The following is a 22,639-nucleotide window of genomic DNA, read 5'->3' as shown; positions in this document are numbered from 1 at the left end:
CACTGTGCGATTCCTGATCCTCGTCGATGATCAACGTGTCGTCCAGCAGCATCTCTACCAACGTCCGTCGGTCCACTGCTGACGAGACGGCCAACAAGCCTTTCAGGTATCGTTGCATATCGTCCGGCAGCGGTCCGTCGGTCGTTATCGTGAACGCGTTCGCCCTCGCTGGCAGTTTATCCGGGATTCCCAGATTGTACGGTTTGGCGACCGCCAACACGGATCGCACGAACACTTCGATCTCTTGCAGTTCTTCCAACATCCCTTCGGAATAACAGTGGACCGATCGCCAAGAAGTGCAACAGGCCAAAGTCGCGATTACCAAAATAAATGACGACGATTTAAGCATGATCATCATTAATATATTATATAATATGATATGTATACGTCTTAGCTCTGGAACATGTCCAACACTGATCACTCCTACGCGCGACGGTCCGGCTGTGGCGTACGTACATAATATGTCATACTAGTTGTCATGGCGAGTGTCGGTGCCGTTTATTGTACAAGGATTTAATTATATATGCGATTAAAAAATCACGGGACTATAATTTATATGCGTATATTTGGTCGTAGATTGAACAACGGACTCGGCGACGCGTTCTTTATAGGCATATTTTTTATGTGAAAATAAACATTAGGAAAACTCAAAAAATACAATATATGCGCGTATCGCCCAGCAACATATTATAATATTAATATATTTCCTAACGAAACGTGTATCATACGATTAACACAATCTGTGTAGAATGTGTAGATTAAATACAAAAATGACTTCTATTCGCATCTCCCGTCGCTATAAAGTTAAAACTAGCCCTTGATTTAGACATTATATAATTTAATGAATATAATAACGCGGACCAATATAACCTTTAGGGGACTAGGACAATAATACAAAATATTAAGACCATAGCTGGCTCAGTATAGTCATTACCTTTTATTCTACAATATTTTTTTTTCCGAATTCAACGTATTTCAATTATGTAAAATATTATTAATTAATAATATATTTAAGTACATCAGTATATAATATATACCTACAGGCTACAGTGTCTCGTGAGGATTTAACCATCACAAAAATTCCTGAAACAATGGAAATATCATGATTTTTTTTTCTTTATGAGACTCAGAGGTATATAAGGACTTCAAGTAGTTTATATTTTAATTTAATTAAATGATTTGGTAAAAAATTTAAAAAAAATAGTTTTTTATTTAATTATTTAAAAAAACGAAGATTACCATTTTGTAGTTTATTTTTATGCAAATGTTAACGTTTCCGTTTGTGGGGGGGGGCTAATCCCCCTCAAGCCCCCCCTCCCGATTTCCGTCAATGTAGTATGGTGGAGCATTAGTAAGTTGACGTAAAGTGATATTTTGTTAAGATTCAATTTTTTTGCCGCACCCCATAATTGAATACCGTAAGTCCAGATAGGTTTTAAGAATGTTTTGTAGATCAGTAGTTTATTTTTCAAACTTATGCATTTGTTTTTTACTAATAAAAATAATTAAAAAAAACAATTTTTTAATTTTTTTACCAAATTATTAAATTAAATTAAAATATAAACCATGACAAAATACATTATGTATGTATTAATATGTATTTTGTCATGATATAAACTACTTGTAGTCCTTGTACCGACGAGTCTTTAAGGAAAAACCGAAAAAAATAATTATGATAATAATAATAATGATATGTATCTACATTATTTCAAGAGATATCACAATGGGTAAATTTTCACAGGACATTATATCTACAATGTAGATGAATAAATATTATATATGTAGTTTCTAAATATATAATATTTATTTATTTATGAATTATTATTTGAATTCCAAATTTTATAAATATGTAAGCCATTAGTTTTTTTTTGCACGATAAACGTCTTTTTTGAGTAAAAAGCTTGAACATTTAATATAATGTTCCTCATAAGTTTTTTATATCTTAATTAAGAATATACCTTCAAAATTGTTTTATAAGCGTCTAAAGTTAGAATTTTTACGAATTTTTACGAATTATTATTTAATATTTATTGGAACAAAAGCTTATTCCAAAATTGTTGCTTCTATATTTGTTCTAGACGTTCAAGTGAATTTTTTTTACACACATCTGTTTCGATACATATTGTTAAAATCCAATGAACATCTTATTACAAATTCCAATGATATTTGTTCCAGTAGATGAAAACTTTGTTCCTATGTCCTCTTGTTCAAATTACATTTGGCCTTTAAAAACTATTAGGAAATTTGGATTAAAATTTTTTTGGGACAAATGTCTGTTGGAATTAATAATTGTGGAACATGAAATACGACCCCACTTTTTACCGTTTTGGCCAATACCACATAGTGTCTGTAGCCTGCTATAACTGCTTATAATGCTTATCTATAATAGAGGTATATGATAAGAACAAATCCGTTAATATTGAAATTTAAGATATTAGATACATTTAATAATTTATCCAAGAAAGCTAATACTGAATTAGTATATAGTGATAAGTACTAAAAAATAACATATTCAAAACAAAATAAGTTCTCTTTATTAATCTACTTAATACAATGTTTAAATTTTAAAGTTCTATTAAACATTTTTAAATCTAATTATAAAATAATATCTTTATCACGATACATTGATGACTAGTTAGTTTTAATTGAAGTACTTAAATGTATCTAATTATTCATTTTAATATTTTATTATTGATTTAATTTAATTCAAATATACAATTTTTTTGTATATAAATATACACATGTATAAGTATTAATTTTAGTGTACTGATAGTGATAATAATTATGTTTCGTATTTTGTAAATTAATAAGAAATCATTGAAAAATAATTGAGTTTTAATTTTTATAAGCTTTAAAATGTCAACGTAAGAATATTTAATTATGTTAATATGATATCTATATAAAAATATTCCCATTGTATCCTACAAGTTATATTTAATTGCTTAAAAGTACAATTTTGTTTTTATTAGTGAGTGGTCCAGTAATAGTGGTTTAATAGTTGGTACAGAAGATTATAAAGATATATCTAGCAATTTAGATGAATACTCAGATTTTTCTTATGATTACTCAAATGGCATGGATTGGCATTTCCCTGTTGTTGATTTATGTCAAGATAGCCGATGGTTATTGTTTGAAAACAATTTTTCATTAAATGAACCATCTGTTTTAGAGATTTGTTGTATGTTTAAAAACAAAATTCAATGTGAATTTCAAACAGAAATATTTTTACAGCATCCATTAATTATTCAGGTAATTAAAATTTATGTTTATTTACTTTTCAACATTAATTTTCAATTATAATTATAGAAATTAATTAAATGGCTGAATGAAAACAAAGAAAAAGACTTGATACTGGAATGTCTAAGTTATTTGGTAGAAAAATTAATTAGAAGACACCATGAATGTACTACTGGTTTATGTGTAAGTTTATTTTTCAATAAGTTAAACAAGTTTTTGTGCACAACCAAATAGAAATCTATTAATTACAATACAACTAAATAAAATAACTTATACTTATTATAAATTATATTTGTAGTGTTTAAGAGGACGTTATACTCGCATGTGTTGTCTCTCTCTTACTAATGTAGATCATAGCAAATTTGTGTTCAGCAGAACAAATTTTGTGATGTTAGCTTTAATACTAGAGTAAATTTACCTATTATCAAACTTAAAGATAATGATATTATCAAGGGCATCTCATAGGCTTTTATTGATATTTTAATTTTTAAGCGAATTACGAGCATTTTAAAGTTTTAATATTTTACATAACTATAACTCACTTAAAAATTAAGATATCAATAAAAGCCTATGAGATGCCCTAGATAATATTATTACTTTTAAGTTTGATAATAATTAATAAGTAAATTTACTCTAATATTAAAGCTAATATCACAAAATCTGTTCTGCTGAATGCAAATTTGCTATGATCTACATTAGTAAGAAAGAGACAACACATGCAGGTATAACGTCCTCTTAATAGGTCTTATATGCATAAATATTTGGTTCTAATAATAGATTAAATTATTTGTAAATTATATATGTATTATATGTACATATTTACATTTTTCTTCTTTTAAATAAATAGCTTTTACTATTTTATTTTTATTTTATCAAATTGTATCAATGATTTAAACATTATTTTTTTTTTCAGGAAAATAATGAAAGTATTAATTCCAATTATGGTTCTAATTCTCAAATATCAATAAGAGAAACTAATAGTGAATCTTCAACTAATGTTAGTAATTTTTCATTTTATCTAACATTTTCATTTTGATAATATTTTTTTAATCATGTCACGCATTTTTAGGACGAAATTTCACGCTGGGGTATTGCCAAATTTTGTGTCATACTGATGCCTGTACTTTTGAAACATATTAGTTTTAATAGTGGTGGAGCTTTCTCTTTGTTTATGTCCAGCATGCATCTTTTATCCTCTATATCTAATAGTTGTAACGTTAAGTTTTATATAGAATTAGTGTTTTCTGATCATACAATCAAAAATATACTTTTGTAAGTATTAATAATAACATTAAAATATGTATCAACAAATTAAAAAAAAAATAATTATATTTAATTTTATATTTACCACACTTATTTTTTAGAAATGAACCTCTATCTTCACTTAAGTTTTTAATTATTGCCAAAGAAATATTAAAACATGGTTCACCTAACAATCAATTTAAAATACTAATTTGTAATATACTTAAACAACCCTATTGGATTCATCTTTATCCAGAATTATACTATCAATTGTATGAAAAAGTTATTAATGTGAGTTATTATAATAACAATTAATTAGTTATTTTTTAAAATATAATCTAATCGAATGTATTATGTATCCTAAATTTATTTTCTTTATTTTAGGAAGAATTATTAGAACAACAAATAATCAAAAGGGTTAACGATGCATATATTTTATCATCTACTAGCAACTTGGATATTAAACAATATGCACATTTATTTAGAAGTTCATTACCTATTATATGTTTTCATAAACAGTTTACTATTATTGATAAATTCATTACAAACACGTGTAAATATGCGTAAGTTATATACAATATATATATATTTTAAATGGCTAGTGGAGAAGGTAATTTAGAGATGTCTAAAGTATTCAAAATTAGTAAAAAAAAAGTGAATCTCTACATTTAAAGAAGTGAATTACAACTGAAAAATAATAATTTATTTTATCAAGGTTTATTTAACAGGTTTTCTGTAAAAAATTCCTATTTTTCCAATTATTTTGAATCCCAAAAATATCTACTAGATACATTTTGTTTTGAAACCATCCTAAATTGAAAGCTGAAGCATTTATACTGCTCAATTGCTCAAAAGGATAGACCAAACTAAAATAAAAAAAAATTCCAAAACTTACCTACCTATTTAAGATAAATTTGTGATGAGTTGGGAGTTATTACAAATGTAATTTATAAACTGAGATTTAGAAAATATTTAATGTTTATATAAAATTAAAATAAACTTATATGACACAAATGAGAAAATGTTAATTCTAAATTAATTCTTTGGATAATTTTCTAATTGTATACATTTTATTTCATATTATTTTGTACACTCTTTTGTACTCTTTTCATTTAGTACATATCTGCTATTGTGTTAGATCACTGTGTTTTGTACTAGTATTATGTTTAGCTTTATACATTTTATTTGTGTCGTTAAAAAATTGTATTATATAATTAATAGTAAATTCAGATGCTATTATCATGGAAACTTAAAAAAATAAAATTTGGTCTTTAGGGTAATATAATAATGAATCATATAACAGGTATTATTAAAATATTCATGAATTCAAAATTGTTATTAAAAACAATACGGACATTTTTTTGTAATAAATCTAGTGAAAGTGTATTTTATTATTTTTAATTAAGTATAATAGATCCTATTGATTTTATCATGAAATTTTCTGATAATTTATTTTGAGAGCATTTTTCATTTATTGAGATAATTTATTGAACTAGTAAAATAATTCCAGGTATTATTTAATAAATAACATATTTTATTATACTTTATGTCTTTATTTAAAAATAATACACTTTCAATTTAAAATTAAGTTACTTATTTTAAAATTACAATAACATTTAAAATTATCTATTCAAAGCTAAGACTACAATTTTTCTAATATTATTTTTATTATCCTCTTTAGAAAGTTGACAGAAACAACAGATAATGAAAAAGAATACAGCAACATTTTAGTAAGTTTACTTTCTTTTAAATCTGTTGATATTGTATTATACACATACTTAGCACTTAATAATACAATGAAGAAAATGTTAAATCATTTAAACCTTGAATCTAAAAAAATTGACCGGCTTATAAACAGTTTACTGTGTACCAATGTGTTGAATGAAATAATATGTTTTGGCTGTAATAATTCAAACAAACAGGTATTTTAGTATATTTTTAAACTATTAATATTTAATAAAAGGGGTATGCTGGCACTTGGACGCAGGACTTTTTGGACGCAATGACAATTGGGTGTAAGATAATTGAGTGTGAATATCAATACTATTTAAAATTAATGTAAAAAGTAAATAAATAATAATAGATGAAATTTAAGGTATAAATTCTAGATTTTATTGCAGTATCTATACCAAAGGTTTTCAAACTTTTATTGAATACGGCACAATGTGCTTTTCAAAACATTTTCACAGCGTACTGTGGCCTTTCTATTTTTTTGCATCAAATTAGATTACAAGATTGTTTAAAATAAGAATTACATTATCAAATGGGAAATGGGCACTTGATAGACTAAAATTTTTTATTACTTACTAAATATATTTAAAAAAAAAAATAGTGTTGTTGGTACATATTTTTTCAAATGGTGATTTTTAATTTTTGATGTCCGATGACAAGACGGACACTTATTTTAGTATTTGCGAATGTAATGATTTTGAAAACGGCGACATAAATGATTTTTTGAAAGACATTGCTCAAAATTTATCATTATACTTCAATAAAATAAATGTATTAATATAATTTCTAAATGTTTAAATATTATTTCTAAATGTTTAAATATAATTTTATAATTTTTTGTAAGACAAAACTGAGCTTACAGTTTTTAATTAAAATGACACCTTTAATATATCTAATCAAATATTTGTATACATTAAAAAAAAAAAATTATTGATAATAAATTAAAAGAATAAAATTTTGTAGATTTTATAATACTACCTACCTAGTCAAAGCTATTTTATTAAGTAGATATTGCATAATATAGTATTATTAAAATTTGAATTAAATAATAAACGTTCTTATGTCCAAATGTATGGCGCTCAATTGTCTGGAACCCAATTTTCTGTGTTCAAGTGTCGAACAACCGAAATAAAGTCGTTTTTGTTTATAGATAAATCAATCAGCATCAGAAATTATAGAACAAATAATAAAAAGCAAGAACATGATAAATATTAATCAATGGAAATGTTTTTTAAATAATTTAGCTCCAATCTTCCCTGTATTATATTGTTATGCTAACCAAACATCTACTCTGGGCCAAGTTGTTTTGGATTTGTTTGATCCTGATCAAGCAGAGAAATTAAATATTTCAAAATTAGTGGTATATTATAATTATAAATTTATATTTATTTTATGTTATTGATTGTTTTAATTTAACTGAAACAAAAGTAAAAAAATAAATTCAAAGCATAATTTGTACTACTTGGTATCTTGTAATGCTTAAATCAATGTCAAATATATCTGTTGTTTTAAAAGATTTGAAATCATAGTACAACATATCACATTTATATAAATAAATTTAATTTTTAGCTACTTCATTCAACAATTGCAATGTTATTCAGCAAAGATAATGAATCTCGAGTTGAAGCAAATAATAGAATTACTTGGATTTTTAAAACATCTTTAAATAAAAACATTGAACTACCAAATGATATTTTTGTAATAGAAGTTGATGAAGTAAATGAACAAGTAGACAAACCCATTGGTGAATATAATGTATGTAAATAGATGTTTCCTTATTTCATGTTAAAAATTATACAGTGATGGCTAGTGAGGAACAATTTATAATTACAGTACATACCACATACATTTATCAATATGTCATATTTGTTACCTACAGAAACTTTGCGGATTTAAACCAATTATCCATATTACATGTACCTGAATGAATATTATTAATCATAAGATTGATTGCTTTGAAAATTTTTAACTGAAACCTTTTTTTGGATATTTGGTATACTCTAAAATATTATGATATCTAACTGATATTATGTTATTTTTAATTTTACTTAAATAATTTTTTTAAATTTAATATTTTGAACAAGATATGAGCCGTCACTGTTATTGTTATTAAGATCACGAGCATGATTTATAATTGTAAATATTTTTTAGAAAAAAGATTTAGACGATATGATAGATTTAATTTCTAATGAATCTTCAAGTCATCAAACTATTAAATGTGCTTTATACAAAATATCAGTAATACTTGAATATGATCATCTTCAACAACATTTTATTCATAATGGAGGAATGGATATTATATTAAATTTACTTAAATCATCAAAAGTATTTATTACTATTTAATATTTATGATTTGCTTAGTTATCTATTAATCTCATAAAATATTTTTTAGATGTTTGTTAATGAACGTGGATTGTTAATTGCATTATTAAAATTAACTTTATGTTTCACAAAGAAAAAAGAATTAATTATTAATGATCATAATTCATTAGCAAATAATATAGAAATACAACTACAATTAATCTCAGGTACATCAACTATAAATTATAATACTATAATGTATTATACACATTTATACTTATATTGTTTTTATGTATTTCAGTTCTATCTGATTTTTATGAAATTCCACTTGTAAAACAATATGTGTTTCAAATTTTTTTTTATTGTATTTTCAAACAATACTTAACGCACTTTGGTGAAATACCAAAAGTAGTTGAGAATAAAATAAATACTCCTATTAAATTCAATAAATATTACCATACAACTAATAATTCTGATGATACAATGTTATTTTCAAGTAAGATTAATAACTAAATATTTAATCAACTTTATATGAATTAATATATTTTATTTATTTTGTATTTTAGAAATTAAAGAGAACCACAATTGTATGGAAGTTTTAATACTAACATGGCATTTAAAGCATTATGATAGTATTGATGTTTTTTTGGAAAATGGCCTTACTGCAAATGCTCAAAACAGTCAAAACCCTATACTCGACAATGTTTTCCAGAATTGTAGAAAAGCTTGTATTACATGGTCAGTTAAAAAATATTTGGTTGACTTAATTGCTGCCAAGTCACACCAAGTAGCATTAACCATTCTTGGTGATTTGAGGAGGTAATAATTTCACTTATTTTTTATTTATACAATAGTTTTTATTAAAATATATAATTAACAATTCTTTATGACCATATTAATAAATAATATAAATGAAACTAAAGGATAATATAAACTGTAGCTTATACATATCATTTAAACTTTCAATTATGTATTTATGTCCAGTTGGTATTTATTTATTTTAATATATTTAATTTGTATTGCTTTTTATCTTGACATTAGCACACTACACACATACTAACATTTTGTAAAGATAATAATTTTCATACTATTTAATGTGACTGTGAAAAAAATTAAGTTGAATATGTTATAAATTATAATACAGCATAATATTAAGAAAAGACTTTATTCTCCAATGTAATATAAAACTAATGTTTTTTCGGCTTTGAGGATTTTTAACCATAATATAGTGTTAGAATTTCATAAGTAAGACTGATATTAAACCATTTATAAATTTATAATCATATAAAACAACGCACCCCACACAAAATATAAAAATTCAAAATTTAGAACTTACTATATACTACTTAGAAAGAAATAACCGAAAGATCAAAATCAAATCAATTAATCAAAGATGTTTTCTAAAACGTTAACCGCATGAAAAAATATAATTATATATTTTTTGTCTTGGTTAACCAGTGAATTTTCTTTATCATAATACACTTTTCCAAAACAAACGCTTCAGTGTATACTATTATCGAAAAAGTGTATACTTTTTGTCAAAACGAACAAAGCTATAGTGACTTAATTCAGTTTCAAATTTAAATTTTTGTTATTTACGTTTTTTACCATATTTCAGGAAACATTTTCGATTACCTACACTGTAATTTGAGTCTTAACACTACACTAATTGCACACATTTGATTCGTTATCAGTAATTTAGTTTTTTTACTTAATTTTATTACTTTGCTGACAATACTGTAGTCAAAGTATACTTGTCCATGCTCATTGCCCAAACCGGTACTCGGTAACATATCACATACCGACAAGCATATCTGCATATCATTATATAAGTGTTTTAAGGACAATAAAATATAGTGTCTAAAGTCCGGAGTCCGGAGTACGCAGTCGCTGGTGTACAGTTGTTCTACGTTTGACTTTGAAAGATAGTCAATCATTGGCTATAGTCTATAGATAAAATAAATTTTTTTTTCGTGCAGTTCATAGGAGCCAGGAGGTTATTAGAAGTGATTTTTCTTGAAATTTTTAAAATTCTAAAGTTTATTGAATTAATAAACGTCTTAAGTTCAATATAACTATTATTACATAATATTCTTCAAAATGGCAATTTTTATAAGATCGTCAATGTCTAAATCAAAATTGATTTTTTCGATGTCGAAAATTATTACACCTGTAACTTCAATGAAGCTATCCACATGTAACTTGGAGTATATTATTACTGAAAAAGTTGGCGAGAAACAAAATGTTGGCCTTGTCAAACTCAATAGACCGAAAGCTTTGAACGCTTTATGTGATGGTTTGGTCACAGAATTGACTGAAGCTGTATCTGCTTATGATGCTGATGATTCAATTGGAGCTATTGTTGTCACTGGTAGTGATCGTGCATTTGCGGCTGGTGCTGATATTAAAGAAATGCTTGACAAGACTTATTCAACTAATCTAAAAACTGGTTTACTCAAACAATGGGACAATCTGAGTAAATGTAAGAAACCAGTAATTGCTGCTGTAAATGGTTTTGCTCTGGGTGGTGGATGTGAATTAGCAATGATGTGCGATATAATCTATGCTGGAGAAAAAGCTAAATTTGGCCAACCTGAGATTGTAATTGGAACTATTCCTGGAGCTGGTGGTACTCAGCGTATGATACGTTCTTGTGGTAAAAGCTTTGCAATGGAAGTATGTTTATCTGGAAACCAGATTTCTGCTCAGGAGGCTTTATCTAGAGGATTAGTTAGTAAGGTGTTCCCACCTGAAAAGTTAGTTGATGAGGCTATTAAATTGGCTGAAAAAATTAGTGAACATTCACCTTTAATCGTTGCATTGTGTAAAGAATCAGTTAATTATGCATATGAATCGAGTTTAAGCCAAGGCTTACAATTTGAAAAGAAGTCATTCTATGGAACTTTTGCAACAAATGACCGAAAGGAAGGAATGACTGCATTCATTGAAAAAAGAAAACCAAACTTTTCTAATAATTAATAATAAATGTAATTCTATTGTATATGTTTTTATACAATTATTGTTTACATTTAAATTTTAATATATTGTTAATTTTTTATACAAAATATATTTACTATCTTTGTTCAATTTTTTTAATTTTTTCTTCCAATATCACCTCTAAACTTGAAGAAGATTACAACTGTAGTTGTTTGTCAAGGAAATTTAGTTATAATTTATAAAATAATAATATTTATAATAGAACGATAAAATATTTTATTATTTTTAATTGTACCCTGCCAATAAAGGTTGAATTCTTATGAATTTTTAATTCACAAGATTGATAAAATTGTAATAAAATTATTTCATAACTCAATAATTTTAAATGTATTATATTTAAAATTAGTAGAAAGATTTCTGATATTTTTTAATTTTATACAACTAAATTCACAAATATTATTTAAAATTTTACATTCTCTAAAATCCTATGATATTAAGAATTAACACAAAATACAAATTTAACTGTATTTATGTTTTACATACATATTATCCTTTAATAATTCAATATATTCTAAATATGTTAGTTTAATAAGTGTAAAATATTGTTATTTCCCCAGATATTTAGAAGTAAGTGTAAATATTAAGCAATTTGAAGTAGATGAAGAACTATTAGAAACTGCGTTAAAAAAATTTTTGATATTGCCTCCAATTTTTTTAACTGATTTACAAACATTAATCGTTGTTTTAAAGCTACTAAATTTTGCATTAAAAAAAAGTATGTATATTTAAAATAAAATAATGTAATCCTAATAATTATACATTTTTTTTCTAATAATATTTCTAGGAGTTTTAATAAATAAATTAAATTGGGTTGCTGAAATAATGATGAAATCTGAATCTATGCATCATAATATGGCGGATGATTTTCAAAATGATGATAAATCAAAACAATTGGTTTGTAATTAAAATAATATATTGTTATTGTTTTTCTTAAAAATAAGTTAATTTTAATATTTTTTTTTCCAGTGTAATCAATTTTTTATTGAACTTTATGAAGTATATTGGCTTTGCTTAAAAAACTATAGTCATTTTTCAACATTAAATTTAACAAAATTGTTATTTGATCGATTAGAATCTACAAAACATGAAATTGGTATAATCATATTTACATCTATATATTTATTATTAATAATATAAATCTATTAAAGCTATATACAGTATAATTCACTGAACCCATCACCCTTTTATATTTATTTATGTATTTATTGAAATTTTAAGTATATTGTAATTTATTTTATTATTTATATTTAAAATTATATTTTCAAACCCTTAGATTTTACACAATTTAATGAACGTCTTTCAATAATGAAAACTCATATTTTGTTTATCAAAAGTCATCCTTTTTATTATAAATTGTTCATGTATATAAATCAAAATTTTAATGTGTATTTTTACTGGTTTAAACTTAGTAATGGTATTACATAAAATAAAAAATATGTATAATAATTTTTAATCTGCTTGTCTAGTGCGAATTATATTTATTTTTTTTTCTTATTTTTACATTACATTCAAATAATTGTTAATAAATTATTTGTAATTACTATGATTTAGCCTTAAATTTCTAAAGCTCTTATTCTTAGTACATAAAATTGAATAACTTATTTACTTAGCAATTAACATAAAAATGGTTGTTTCTATTTTTTTTAAATCCCGAAAATTAGTCATTAATCATTAGACTTGAAAAAATGTGAATGAGCATACTGGTAAAACACTCAATATATATTTATAATTTTTTTTATAATATTGCTTTACATTTTTCACTTGAAAGGTATTTTTTTATGAACTATTAAATATTATTATCTTTAAATTAATGTGTCATATTTATTATAACTAAAACTGTTCAATATTAAATTCAAATATTTAATAAAAACGTTTATAAATGTTAAAATACTTAGTAAATAAAATGTATCCATTATTTAAATAATTTTCAACAATTATTATTTGTTTGCATAGTACTAATAGTATACAATTTATTTTTCAGTTTTATTACAAGTTAATATGAAGTGTCTTACTTTATTAACGGAAAATACAAAACATATAGATAAAGACCTTGTAAAAATGTATTTATCTCAATTTATTTCATTAAAAACAATAGTGACAAATAGTTCAAATGAAAAAAGTTTGCAGCGAAGTTATTTAACTGTCCTAAACCATATCCTCCACTACACAATTTTAATACCAAATGTAAAATTAATATTTAATATATTGCTTTAATTCCAAGTTTAAAGCATATTATAACAATATAATTCTTCTAATAGATTTCTGAAGTATGGTGTTTGTATGACTGGGAAACATGGACATGGTCAATGATACACAGTACTGATTCATTAGTACGGGCTTTAGTCTTTCAATTCTCTGCTGGCTTGGCTGTTATTGATATTCCAATATCACATAATTTAATTCACCTTGCGTTAAAGTATTTATTTCAGTTGTTTTTAGCACATTTAATACAATTATATATACTTGCTTATTACAGTTTACATAAGAATTAAAATTTATTTTGTAGTTATTTTTCTGAATCAAATTCCTTGGAAAATTGTATTGTTGCCGAGCAAGCGACTTTATTTTGTTCAAATCTATTTTGTTCTCCTAAGTTTAAAGTAATGTTTATTTTATTGCTTGATCTAAAACAATATATTTATATGAAATAATGTTATTTTATTTTTTCTAGAGTTTATGCCACCAACACATTATTAAATTGGATTTTGATGCTTTTGTTCAAATTATTAATTTGTGTTCATATTACGACTATACCAAACCTGGTGGGTAAAATTTCCAAATGTTAATATAAATTAATGAAGTGATTAATATAAAAAAATGTTTACAGAAAAAAAAATGCTTTTTGACATCTCCTAAACTTGTGTCCAATATATGCTGTATGCTTTTCAATATGTTTACATTGACAGAAGTAAATTTATATGAACTTGATCAACATAATCAATTTGTTCAAGCACTTTTTCTGTATGTATTTTGTATAGTATTAAGCTACTAAATATTTGATATTTGTTTAACTGTTGTGAATAATTAAGAATGTATTTATAGCGATACACCTAAATTTTTTATCTTTTTTTCCCTTTATAAGTAACTATTATGTCTGATGATTTTTCGTCATTAAGCTATTATATTGAAGTAACAGATATTTTAGATTTTCCTCAGATCTTTAAACATAGGAGTAACTAGTCCTTTAAATTAAGGGAGGGAGCTAAATTCCTAAAAAAGTTGTATAGTACATTTTTTTTTTATTTAGATTAATATTTATATTGTTTCTATTGGTGTTTATAACCGACTTGAATGATTATTTGTTTATATGAAACATTATATTTATTTATATTGTAGGCAAAAATAAAGTTAATACTAGCATGTTTTTAAGCATATGCATTTACCCAAAACTTCTGGGGGGATTGAAGCCTACCCAAGCCGGAGGCCCCTAGTTACGCTTGAGTTGTTTTTTGTATAGTATATCATTAGAAATTTTAATACATTTATGATTAAATTCAACTCCTTTATCAATTGTTATGCTTTTGTCAAAACTATAATTAGGCGGATTACCCTTCATCATTAATTTACATATTTTATTTCATATTATAACATTAAGTGTCTAACTCTCAGAGCCGTGCCGTGGGGGGGCCTAAGGGAGCATGTGCACCGGGCGCATGGTTAAAGGGGCGCCAAAAAAATTTAAATGCATAATGATAAATAAAATAGGGGGCGAATATTTTTAATTTTGCCCTAGGCGCCAAATCTTAACGACACAGCTCTGCTAACTCTTTCAATTGACTTTTACAATAATTTAACATAATCCGCTAAGTTATATATAAATATTTCTCTTAGTATCATATGTTTATGAACTACGAGTATAACAAAAATAAATTTAAATTTAATAATTATATACTTATTTATTTTTATAGGTGCTTAAAAAAATATTTGACTCCAATAAGTATTGAAAAACCAAATATTATGGAGATGTGTGGTCGCATATGTTCCATTCTTACGCTTTTTGTACCTGTTAGCAATTATAATTTTGAAAATTTGTTAAATTCTCTAAATGTTATCTATGAAAGAATTAACACCAATTTAGGTAAATTAAACATGTTTACAAAAATGTATCTAGTTATTGAAAAATTATAATATTTGTATGTTATTTTAGATCATTGTACAACTATGGTATGGAAATCATTGTTTAAACTGACAACAATAGTAATACAAAGTACAAATTATAAAACATTTGTTATAACAAATAATTTTATAACTGCATTATTAACTAGTATAACTTCCAAAAATAAAGATCTATGCATTGAAGCATTAAATGTGGTTTCTTTAGTATATCCCCAACTATCTAAAAGTAAGTAAATAATTTTTGATATACCTATCTATAATCTTGAATTTTCTTGTGCATTTTTAGCTTTAAAAATGTGATTGCCTATTATATTCATTTTAAAATCAATTTTTGCTATATTTTTTTTCTTATAATAAACTATGATAAAACTTTAAATGTTTTAGTCTGATATATTATATAATGGTTAAAAAGCAATATAATTTGAAATATTTGGAGTTGTGTTCAATAAAAAAAAAAACATAATTTTGTATAATAATAATTTCTACTTGTAATATTAAACTTTAAATTTTAGTATGATTTGTAAATGTCCTTATACTACTGTTTACTGTTTTGGGGAATTTTTTTTATATTAGTAACTTTTGGGTCCTACATTCTACATTGCCAAATTAATTATCAACATTTGACGCAACAATAATTGTCTACCAACAATTATAAACATTAAGTTTAACACTACAATATTAATAATTAAAATTTTAAACAATTGAAATTTAAAAACTGAAAATTTACCTAGTCTTATTAATATTTTAATAACATAAATGAAAATACAAAATGGTTATGAAGTTTGATTTAAATATATTTTATCCATTATTTTTTTAATACTCTATTGTAGTAATAATTTAAAATTTTACACTTATATTAAGAACTATATTCAATATAATTTTAAAAATAAATACCTATTTAATATATTTTGATTTGATTTGATCTAGAATTTGTTCATCGTGTATGCAACATTTTAATTCGTACATTACTCTTGGAATGGCATCATACATTAAAACGAAAAATGTTATTAATTGCATTATCAAACATATTTCTTGAACACCCATCAACATATGAAACAGCAAGGCAGGACAATGTATTACCGTTCATTATTTCTAAATTGAAAATTATGCAGTTACAAGTTACTAAACAATCAAACCAAAAATCTGTATGTATATTGTATATATTATAAAATGTTCATCAATAATCGTGTTAACATTGAAAAAGTATATAATAAAAAAATTTTTAGAAAGTATTACAAAATGAATATTTGGAAATTGTGAAATTTTGTTGTAATTTGTTCCACGGATGCAATGATGCTAGAGAAGATGCTTCTGCTGAATTACCAGATTTAATTCATAAACTTTGGCCTATTATTATTTCCAACCCTAAATCTGATATCTTGATTTGTACACTACAAATGCTAGTATCACTTACATCTTCATGCCCTTCTGGTAAATATTATGCTATTATTCATATCCAAATATTTTTGCAAATTATTTATCAATTAATTTGTTAAAGTACACTAAAACATTATCAAGTAAAATAAAATAAATTAAATAATATACAGGCTGATTCTTTTATCAAATAACACATATTATTTTAAAATCTATTACATTTTTTGTAAAACATTTTTTTCATAATTTCTAATCTAAATCAACATTTTTAATTATATTTTTTCATATTATTTTAAGTTTTTACTTTTTTAAATAAAAATATACATTTTTAATTTCATATTATTCTGAAGCAAAATATTTTTCATAGTATTTTGATGTATAAAAATCAAAATTCAGACTATTAGTCTATGAGTTATAAATATTTAAAGTTATTGTGAGCAGAGAAGTAGACCAACATTTAGAGTACCACTCTACTCAGCTTATCAAAACTTTAAATACTTTCAACTCATTAACTAAATGTTTGAATTTTGATTTTTATGTATCAAAATATTTAAAAAAATATCCTGTTTCAGAATATAAAATTAAAAATGGTTGTTTTTGTTCATAATATTAGTAAAAAGGCTTAAAAAAATATTTAAAAAATTTAATAAATTTTTAATTAATGAGTGTTATTAATTAAAAATGTGAAATAGTTATTTAGTGTTAGCATTGCGTTTTGACAATTTAGAACTAATTTTGTTTTTAAAAATGTACATAATATAGCTCTTTTTCTAATAGTAAATAGTTGCATATACAAATATACATTATAACTTATGATTTAATGTATATATCTATGCTATAGCATGCAGTGCAATGACAATGACTAGCAGTACACTAGGAGTCGATCCAAAAACAAAATGTACTTCATATTCATTATTTCATGAAGTAATTTCATTATCCACTAATTTTCATTTGAATGAAGATATTTTGAATATAACTCTGCTGATAATTGTAAACTGTTGTCAAGCTCAAGAATGTCGTGTAACGATTACAAAAGTATAGTTTTAATTTATACTAATATATTATTTATTATACATATTTCATAACTTTTTTTCAGAGTAAACTATTGTCAAGCATCATGTTGGCTCTTAATATAAAAGACAAAAAACGTCCGATTAAAATTGAACAACAATGTTTAAAGATTTTATTAGTTTTAACAAGCTACAATGACGGACAAATACATCTTTTAAAGGTGAAAAACAAATGATTTTTTACTGTATTATTTAAAAATAATATATTTCTTGTCTTTATTAATGTTAAATAAATACTTTTATAGGTGGACTATGCTTTGGATACTTTAGTAGATCTTTTAAAATCAAATTATATAAATGATTCTTTAGCTATATTGAGAAATTTGTGTTTTAATGGACAAAACCGTGTAGTTATTTTGTCATCAGGTAATACACTATGAATACAATGTATAATATGAAATAAATAAATCTAAATATTTTATTGTCATATCTAGATGTGTTTTTAGATGGAATTAAAACTTTGTTAGAAACTGGAAATCTTACTAATCAAAATTATAAAGATATTAGTTTAGCCATATGGTCAATTGCATGCAACAATCAAAAAGCTCGTCTTCAACTACGTCATTGGGGTATAGATAGATATTTTGAGAAATCTTCTGATTTATTAATATGTAATGACGAAACACAAAATATTATTAACTGTACCTATCAAATTTTAAAAAGCTAAACTAAATATTTACCAATTAGTAAGTTAAAGTTATAATATATGTATACACACATTTAATATAACATTAAATCTACTATTAAGTTACTTTTTAATTATTTAAAAATGTGTTATTTTAATGTATGTTTTAATCAAAATTTTGTATTTTATTTTATATTAGTATAATATTTTTTATTTTAATATCAAAAAGTTGTGGCATACTTTTTAGATACCTACTTCTTTCTTCCTTACTTTTTACTTAGTACACAAGTACACAGCTACAATAGTTGAACTATTATTGATATATATAATACAAAAATAAAAAACAATTGATCATATACTCATGTGCAAGGTTGTCTCCGTCTTACATACATGCGAGGTGCGACATAGCAAATTTTTGTTCACCAGTTTCAATATTGTGCTGTTAGTTTTGATATTAGGATGAACTGACCTATTATAAAATTCAAAGGCAAGATTATTATCCAGGGCCTCACATAGCCTTTTATTTATATTATTATTTTTAAGTAAGTTATGATCTTTTTGAAACTAGGTACATTTTATAATCATAACTTACTTAAATATAACAATATCACTAAAAGGTTACGAGGGGGCCCTAGATAATAATTTTACCCTTAAATTGTATAATAGGTCAGTTCACTCTAATATCAAAACTAACAGTACAATATTGAAACTGATGAACGAGAATTTGCTATGTCGTACGTATGTAAGACGGAAACAACACATGCGGGCTCTACGTTCTCTTAAATGTTACTTATCTATTTTACTGTAGGTAATCATTACTATTGGCTACCAGCCTGTATTTTTAATAAATAAATAAATATAGTTCGATATATTATGTTGTGAATATATTTTTTTATTCCTTGGTAAAAAAAAATGACAATTATTCCACACAAGGTTCTCTATGCGGTCTTTTTACAATCTAAAAATACAGTCATAATTTTCACATAGTATAAATTAATTTTACAATAGCATTTTGTAATTTATTAATAATTTATCAAATAAAAACCAATATTATATAATTTAACAAAAACATTTATTCAAGATAATCATTAATATAAACATAAACATTGACATTAGTCATTTTATAGACATTATATAATATTTATAAAACACAATTTAATAATATAATATACAAATATATGAAATTGATATCACATAAGAAGTGTTATATCATAACAGTTATTTCATATAATTTTGTGAGATGATCACATTAGAAGTGATGTATTGTAGTAAAGTGTTATATCATACTATATTTGTGTTGCCAATTGTATAAATGTATGCACGATTTATAATGAACATAAGAGAACGCGTCATCCACATGTGTGTGATTAATAACAATATTATAGACTATAACGATGCGAAAATAGACGCTATAACCGCAGATATGTTGCTCAGTACAGTACTGAATTGGTAATGCATAGACAAGAATACAAAAAAAAAAAATATATTCTATGTACATGAAATAAGCACTATAGGCAAGGTGGATATATATATATATATATATTTCCAAAGTGCTAATGGTAATACTGCCAATACTGGTATACCAATTTGAGCTCCTCTAAGTCTCTAGTATTAGTAAACGAATTTTACGATTTTTTTTATCAAAAATAATAAATATTAATTTTGTTATCTATTTAGTATAATATACAAAATTATACCGAAAACATTTACCTATAATTTAAATGTTTGATTTTTTTAATATTTTTATATATACATAAATGTTTTACATTTTTTTTTATTTTTTTAACTTAAATTTAATTCACAATAATACGATAATATATGCATTTTATATAATTTTTATAATTTACTTAGTGTTCATCAACACATTTTTAACTACACCTCTTTTGAGACAGTCCTAAGTTTATATATGAAGTGGGAAGGAATTTGTGTTGTACAAAACCGGAGCCGTTTGGGAATTTACCTTTTTGTAAAACGGGAGCCGTTTAGGAAAACGAGAGCCGAATGGGCTCGGTGTTTCCGAATTGCGGACAAAGTGACAAAAACCATCTGAGTTGCGGACGAAATCTGAAAAGGTAACATACGAATTGCGGTCACAAATATAAGATACGAATTGCGGACAAATGTCCAATTATTATATTTGATATTAACGATTGTGGACGTTGGGAACTGTTCGATATTAACGATTTATATATATATATATTATTTATCACCATTAAGATTGTGCAGGTGCTTTTGAAACGACTGTCAAAAAATATGTTTAATCAGTTTATCGACAACCTTACTCGTTTGCTTAATATCTGTCGTAGTGTCGTCTTTCTGTTCGTTTATTTTCTATTTTTCTGTATAAAAATGTATAGTGAAAAACTTAAAGAGTTACGTGTGATTGACGGAAAACTCACGTGGTTTTTATTAAAAATAATCTCTGTACGCAATTAGTATTATGACAATGAAACGCGTGTCCGCAATTGTTATGTTATAATATTGACCTGAAATAATTTGTCCGCAACTAGTATGTGTCCAATGGGCTAACGTCGTCGTTCGTATATAATTGTGCGTTGCGTTTATATGGAAATGATAAATTATAACAGGTCAATTTTAAAAAAAAAAGGATTATTTAAACGAACCTTCAAACAAAATATTTTGTACGCAGCATAAATTTGGAGTATATAAATATATTATATCAATTGAAATAAATAATAAGAAATTACATAGGAAAAACATATTTTAATAATTTATGAATACAAATTATATAGATATTCAACTTAAAGGAGCACACAACACAAAAAAAAAATTCTTTAAATTTTTTTTAAATGTTAAATTATTGTAGATATGGCTGTATGAAATGATTTAGTGAAAAGCCAATGTAAAAAAAATTATAAAAAGGTGGGCTGTGCACTAGTAGATGTCTAGGTCTAGTAGGTTACTGTAAGGAGTGTGTTAAATTTGTAGATTTATCTTTTTATTAATACCTACGATATATTTACATATTAAGCATAAAGCATTCGTTAAACATTTAAACGTCTAAAAAGTAAAATAATATTAAATTAAGTTATTTTATTTCATTCTTATATTATGATATACGTATAATTTATGGTATTATACAAATTTTTATAGTGGCGGATCCAGGGAAGGGGGACAATCGCCCTCCCCTCGTTCTCTAAAAAAAAAAATAGTTTGAAGTCCCTGATTTTAGTTTTTAACGTAGTTATACTTTAAGAGTGACAAAATTAGTGATTTATTTTTTAATTACTATAAAAAATATTTTTTTTTTATTCTGTACGAGACTGTGGAAAATAACATATGTAAATATGTATTATGTATGAACCTAAATAAATACTTTATCAAAATTAATTTGTACCCTTTAAAAATCGCCCTCCCCCTCCGTTATCTTGGTCTGAATCCGCCCCTGAATGTTTATACTTATGCTATACGAGTAAACTGAATGCGCCAATCCTAAATATCAGAAATCATGTGAATATATTCATTGTTATTTGTTATGATTTGTAACACTTATAACTATTGTAAAAAAAGGTTTAATAGGTACTATAATAATATCTATAGATCTGTATTTATTTTGTACTTATATTTATACTACGTATTGTGGTCCCCAAGGAACTGTCGCAGGCCATTTCAGATTGCCATTTTATTGTTGAAAATGGCATAACGGGGATGCCAGAGCCTTGTTGTCGATGTACTTACAATAAAATTGTTATTGTCTAGAGCCGATAAGTTGAATAATACAACGACCTTATTAAATTAAATAAGACTCCCCTCCCCAAAGTACTAACTAGATTCAATTTCCTTTTTAAAGAGGGGCTGTAATCAAAAATTAAAGCACTATTACTACTCAAAAATGTGATAACGAACACACACATCATCATTAAGTAAAATCAATACATTATCACTCCGTTCAGAATCTAAAATAAAATACCACATTCCATAAAAC

At 24.8% G+C, this 22,639-nt stretch overlaps 2 protein-coding genes across 2 annotated transcripts; both read left to right on the top strand.

Moving 5' to 3' along the window:
• Window positions 1–2,626: 2,626 nt before the first annotated feature.
• On the top strand, window positions 2,627–19,562 carry LOC132920386 (uncharacterized). The gene is given in 29 exon segments (XM_060982743.1): window positions 2,627–2,864; window positions 2,970–3,249; window positions 3,307–3,420; window positions 4,151–4,234; window positions 4,307–4,509; window positions 4,602–4,770; window positions 4,864–5,042; window positions 6,161–6,401; window positions 7,361–7,570; window positions 7,780–7,965; window positions 8,362–8,535; window positions 8,603–8,738; window positions 8,813–9,007; window positions 9,078–9,330; window positions 12,066–12,223; window positions 12,293–12,402; window positions 12,475–12,601; window positions 13,490–13,692; window positions 13,767–13,924; window positions 14,015–14,108; window positions 14,180–14,469; window positions 15,417–15,586; window positions 15,656–15,850; window positions 16,552–16,769; window positions 16,851–17,055; window positions 17,840–18,033; window positions 18,095–18,229; window positions 18,314–18,434; window positions 18,503–19,562. Coding segments are annotated over 29 exon segments (5,043 nt in total). The 5' UTR covers window positions 2,627–2,856; the 3' UTR covers window positions 18,736–19,562.
• Window positions 10,261–11,598, top strand: LOC132920387 (probable enoyl-CoA hydratase, mitochondrial). The gene has a single exon (XM_060982744.1). The coding sequence runs from the start codon at window positions 10,612–10,614 to the stop codon at window positions 11,488–11,490; it is 879 nt and encodes a 292-aa protein (XP_060838727.1). The 5' UTR covers window positions 10,261–10,611; the 3' UTR covers window positions 11,491–11,598.
• Window positions 19,563–22,639: the final 3,077 nt, after the last annotated feature.

The sequence above is a fragment of the Rhopalosiphum padi genome, chromosome 2 (genome assembly GCF_020882245.1).
Source record: "Rhopalosiphum padi isolate XX-2018 chromosome 2, ASM2088224v1, whole genome shotgun sequence".
In the NCBI taxonomy this organism is placed as follows: domain Eukaryota; kingdom Metazoa; phylum Arthropoda; class Insecta; order Hemiptera; family Aphididae; genus Rhopalosiphum; species Rhopalosiphum padi.
The sequence above is the reverse complement of the archived record's forward strand: the minus strand, read 5'-3'. Positions and strand labels throughout refer to the sequence as shown.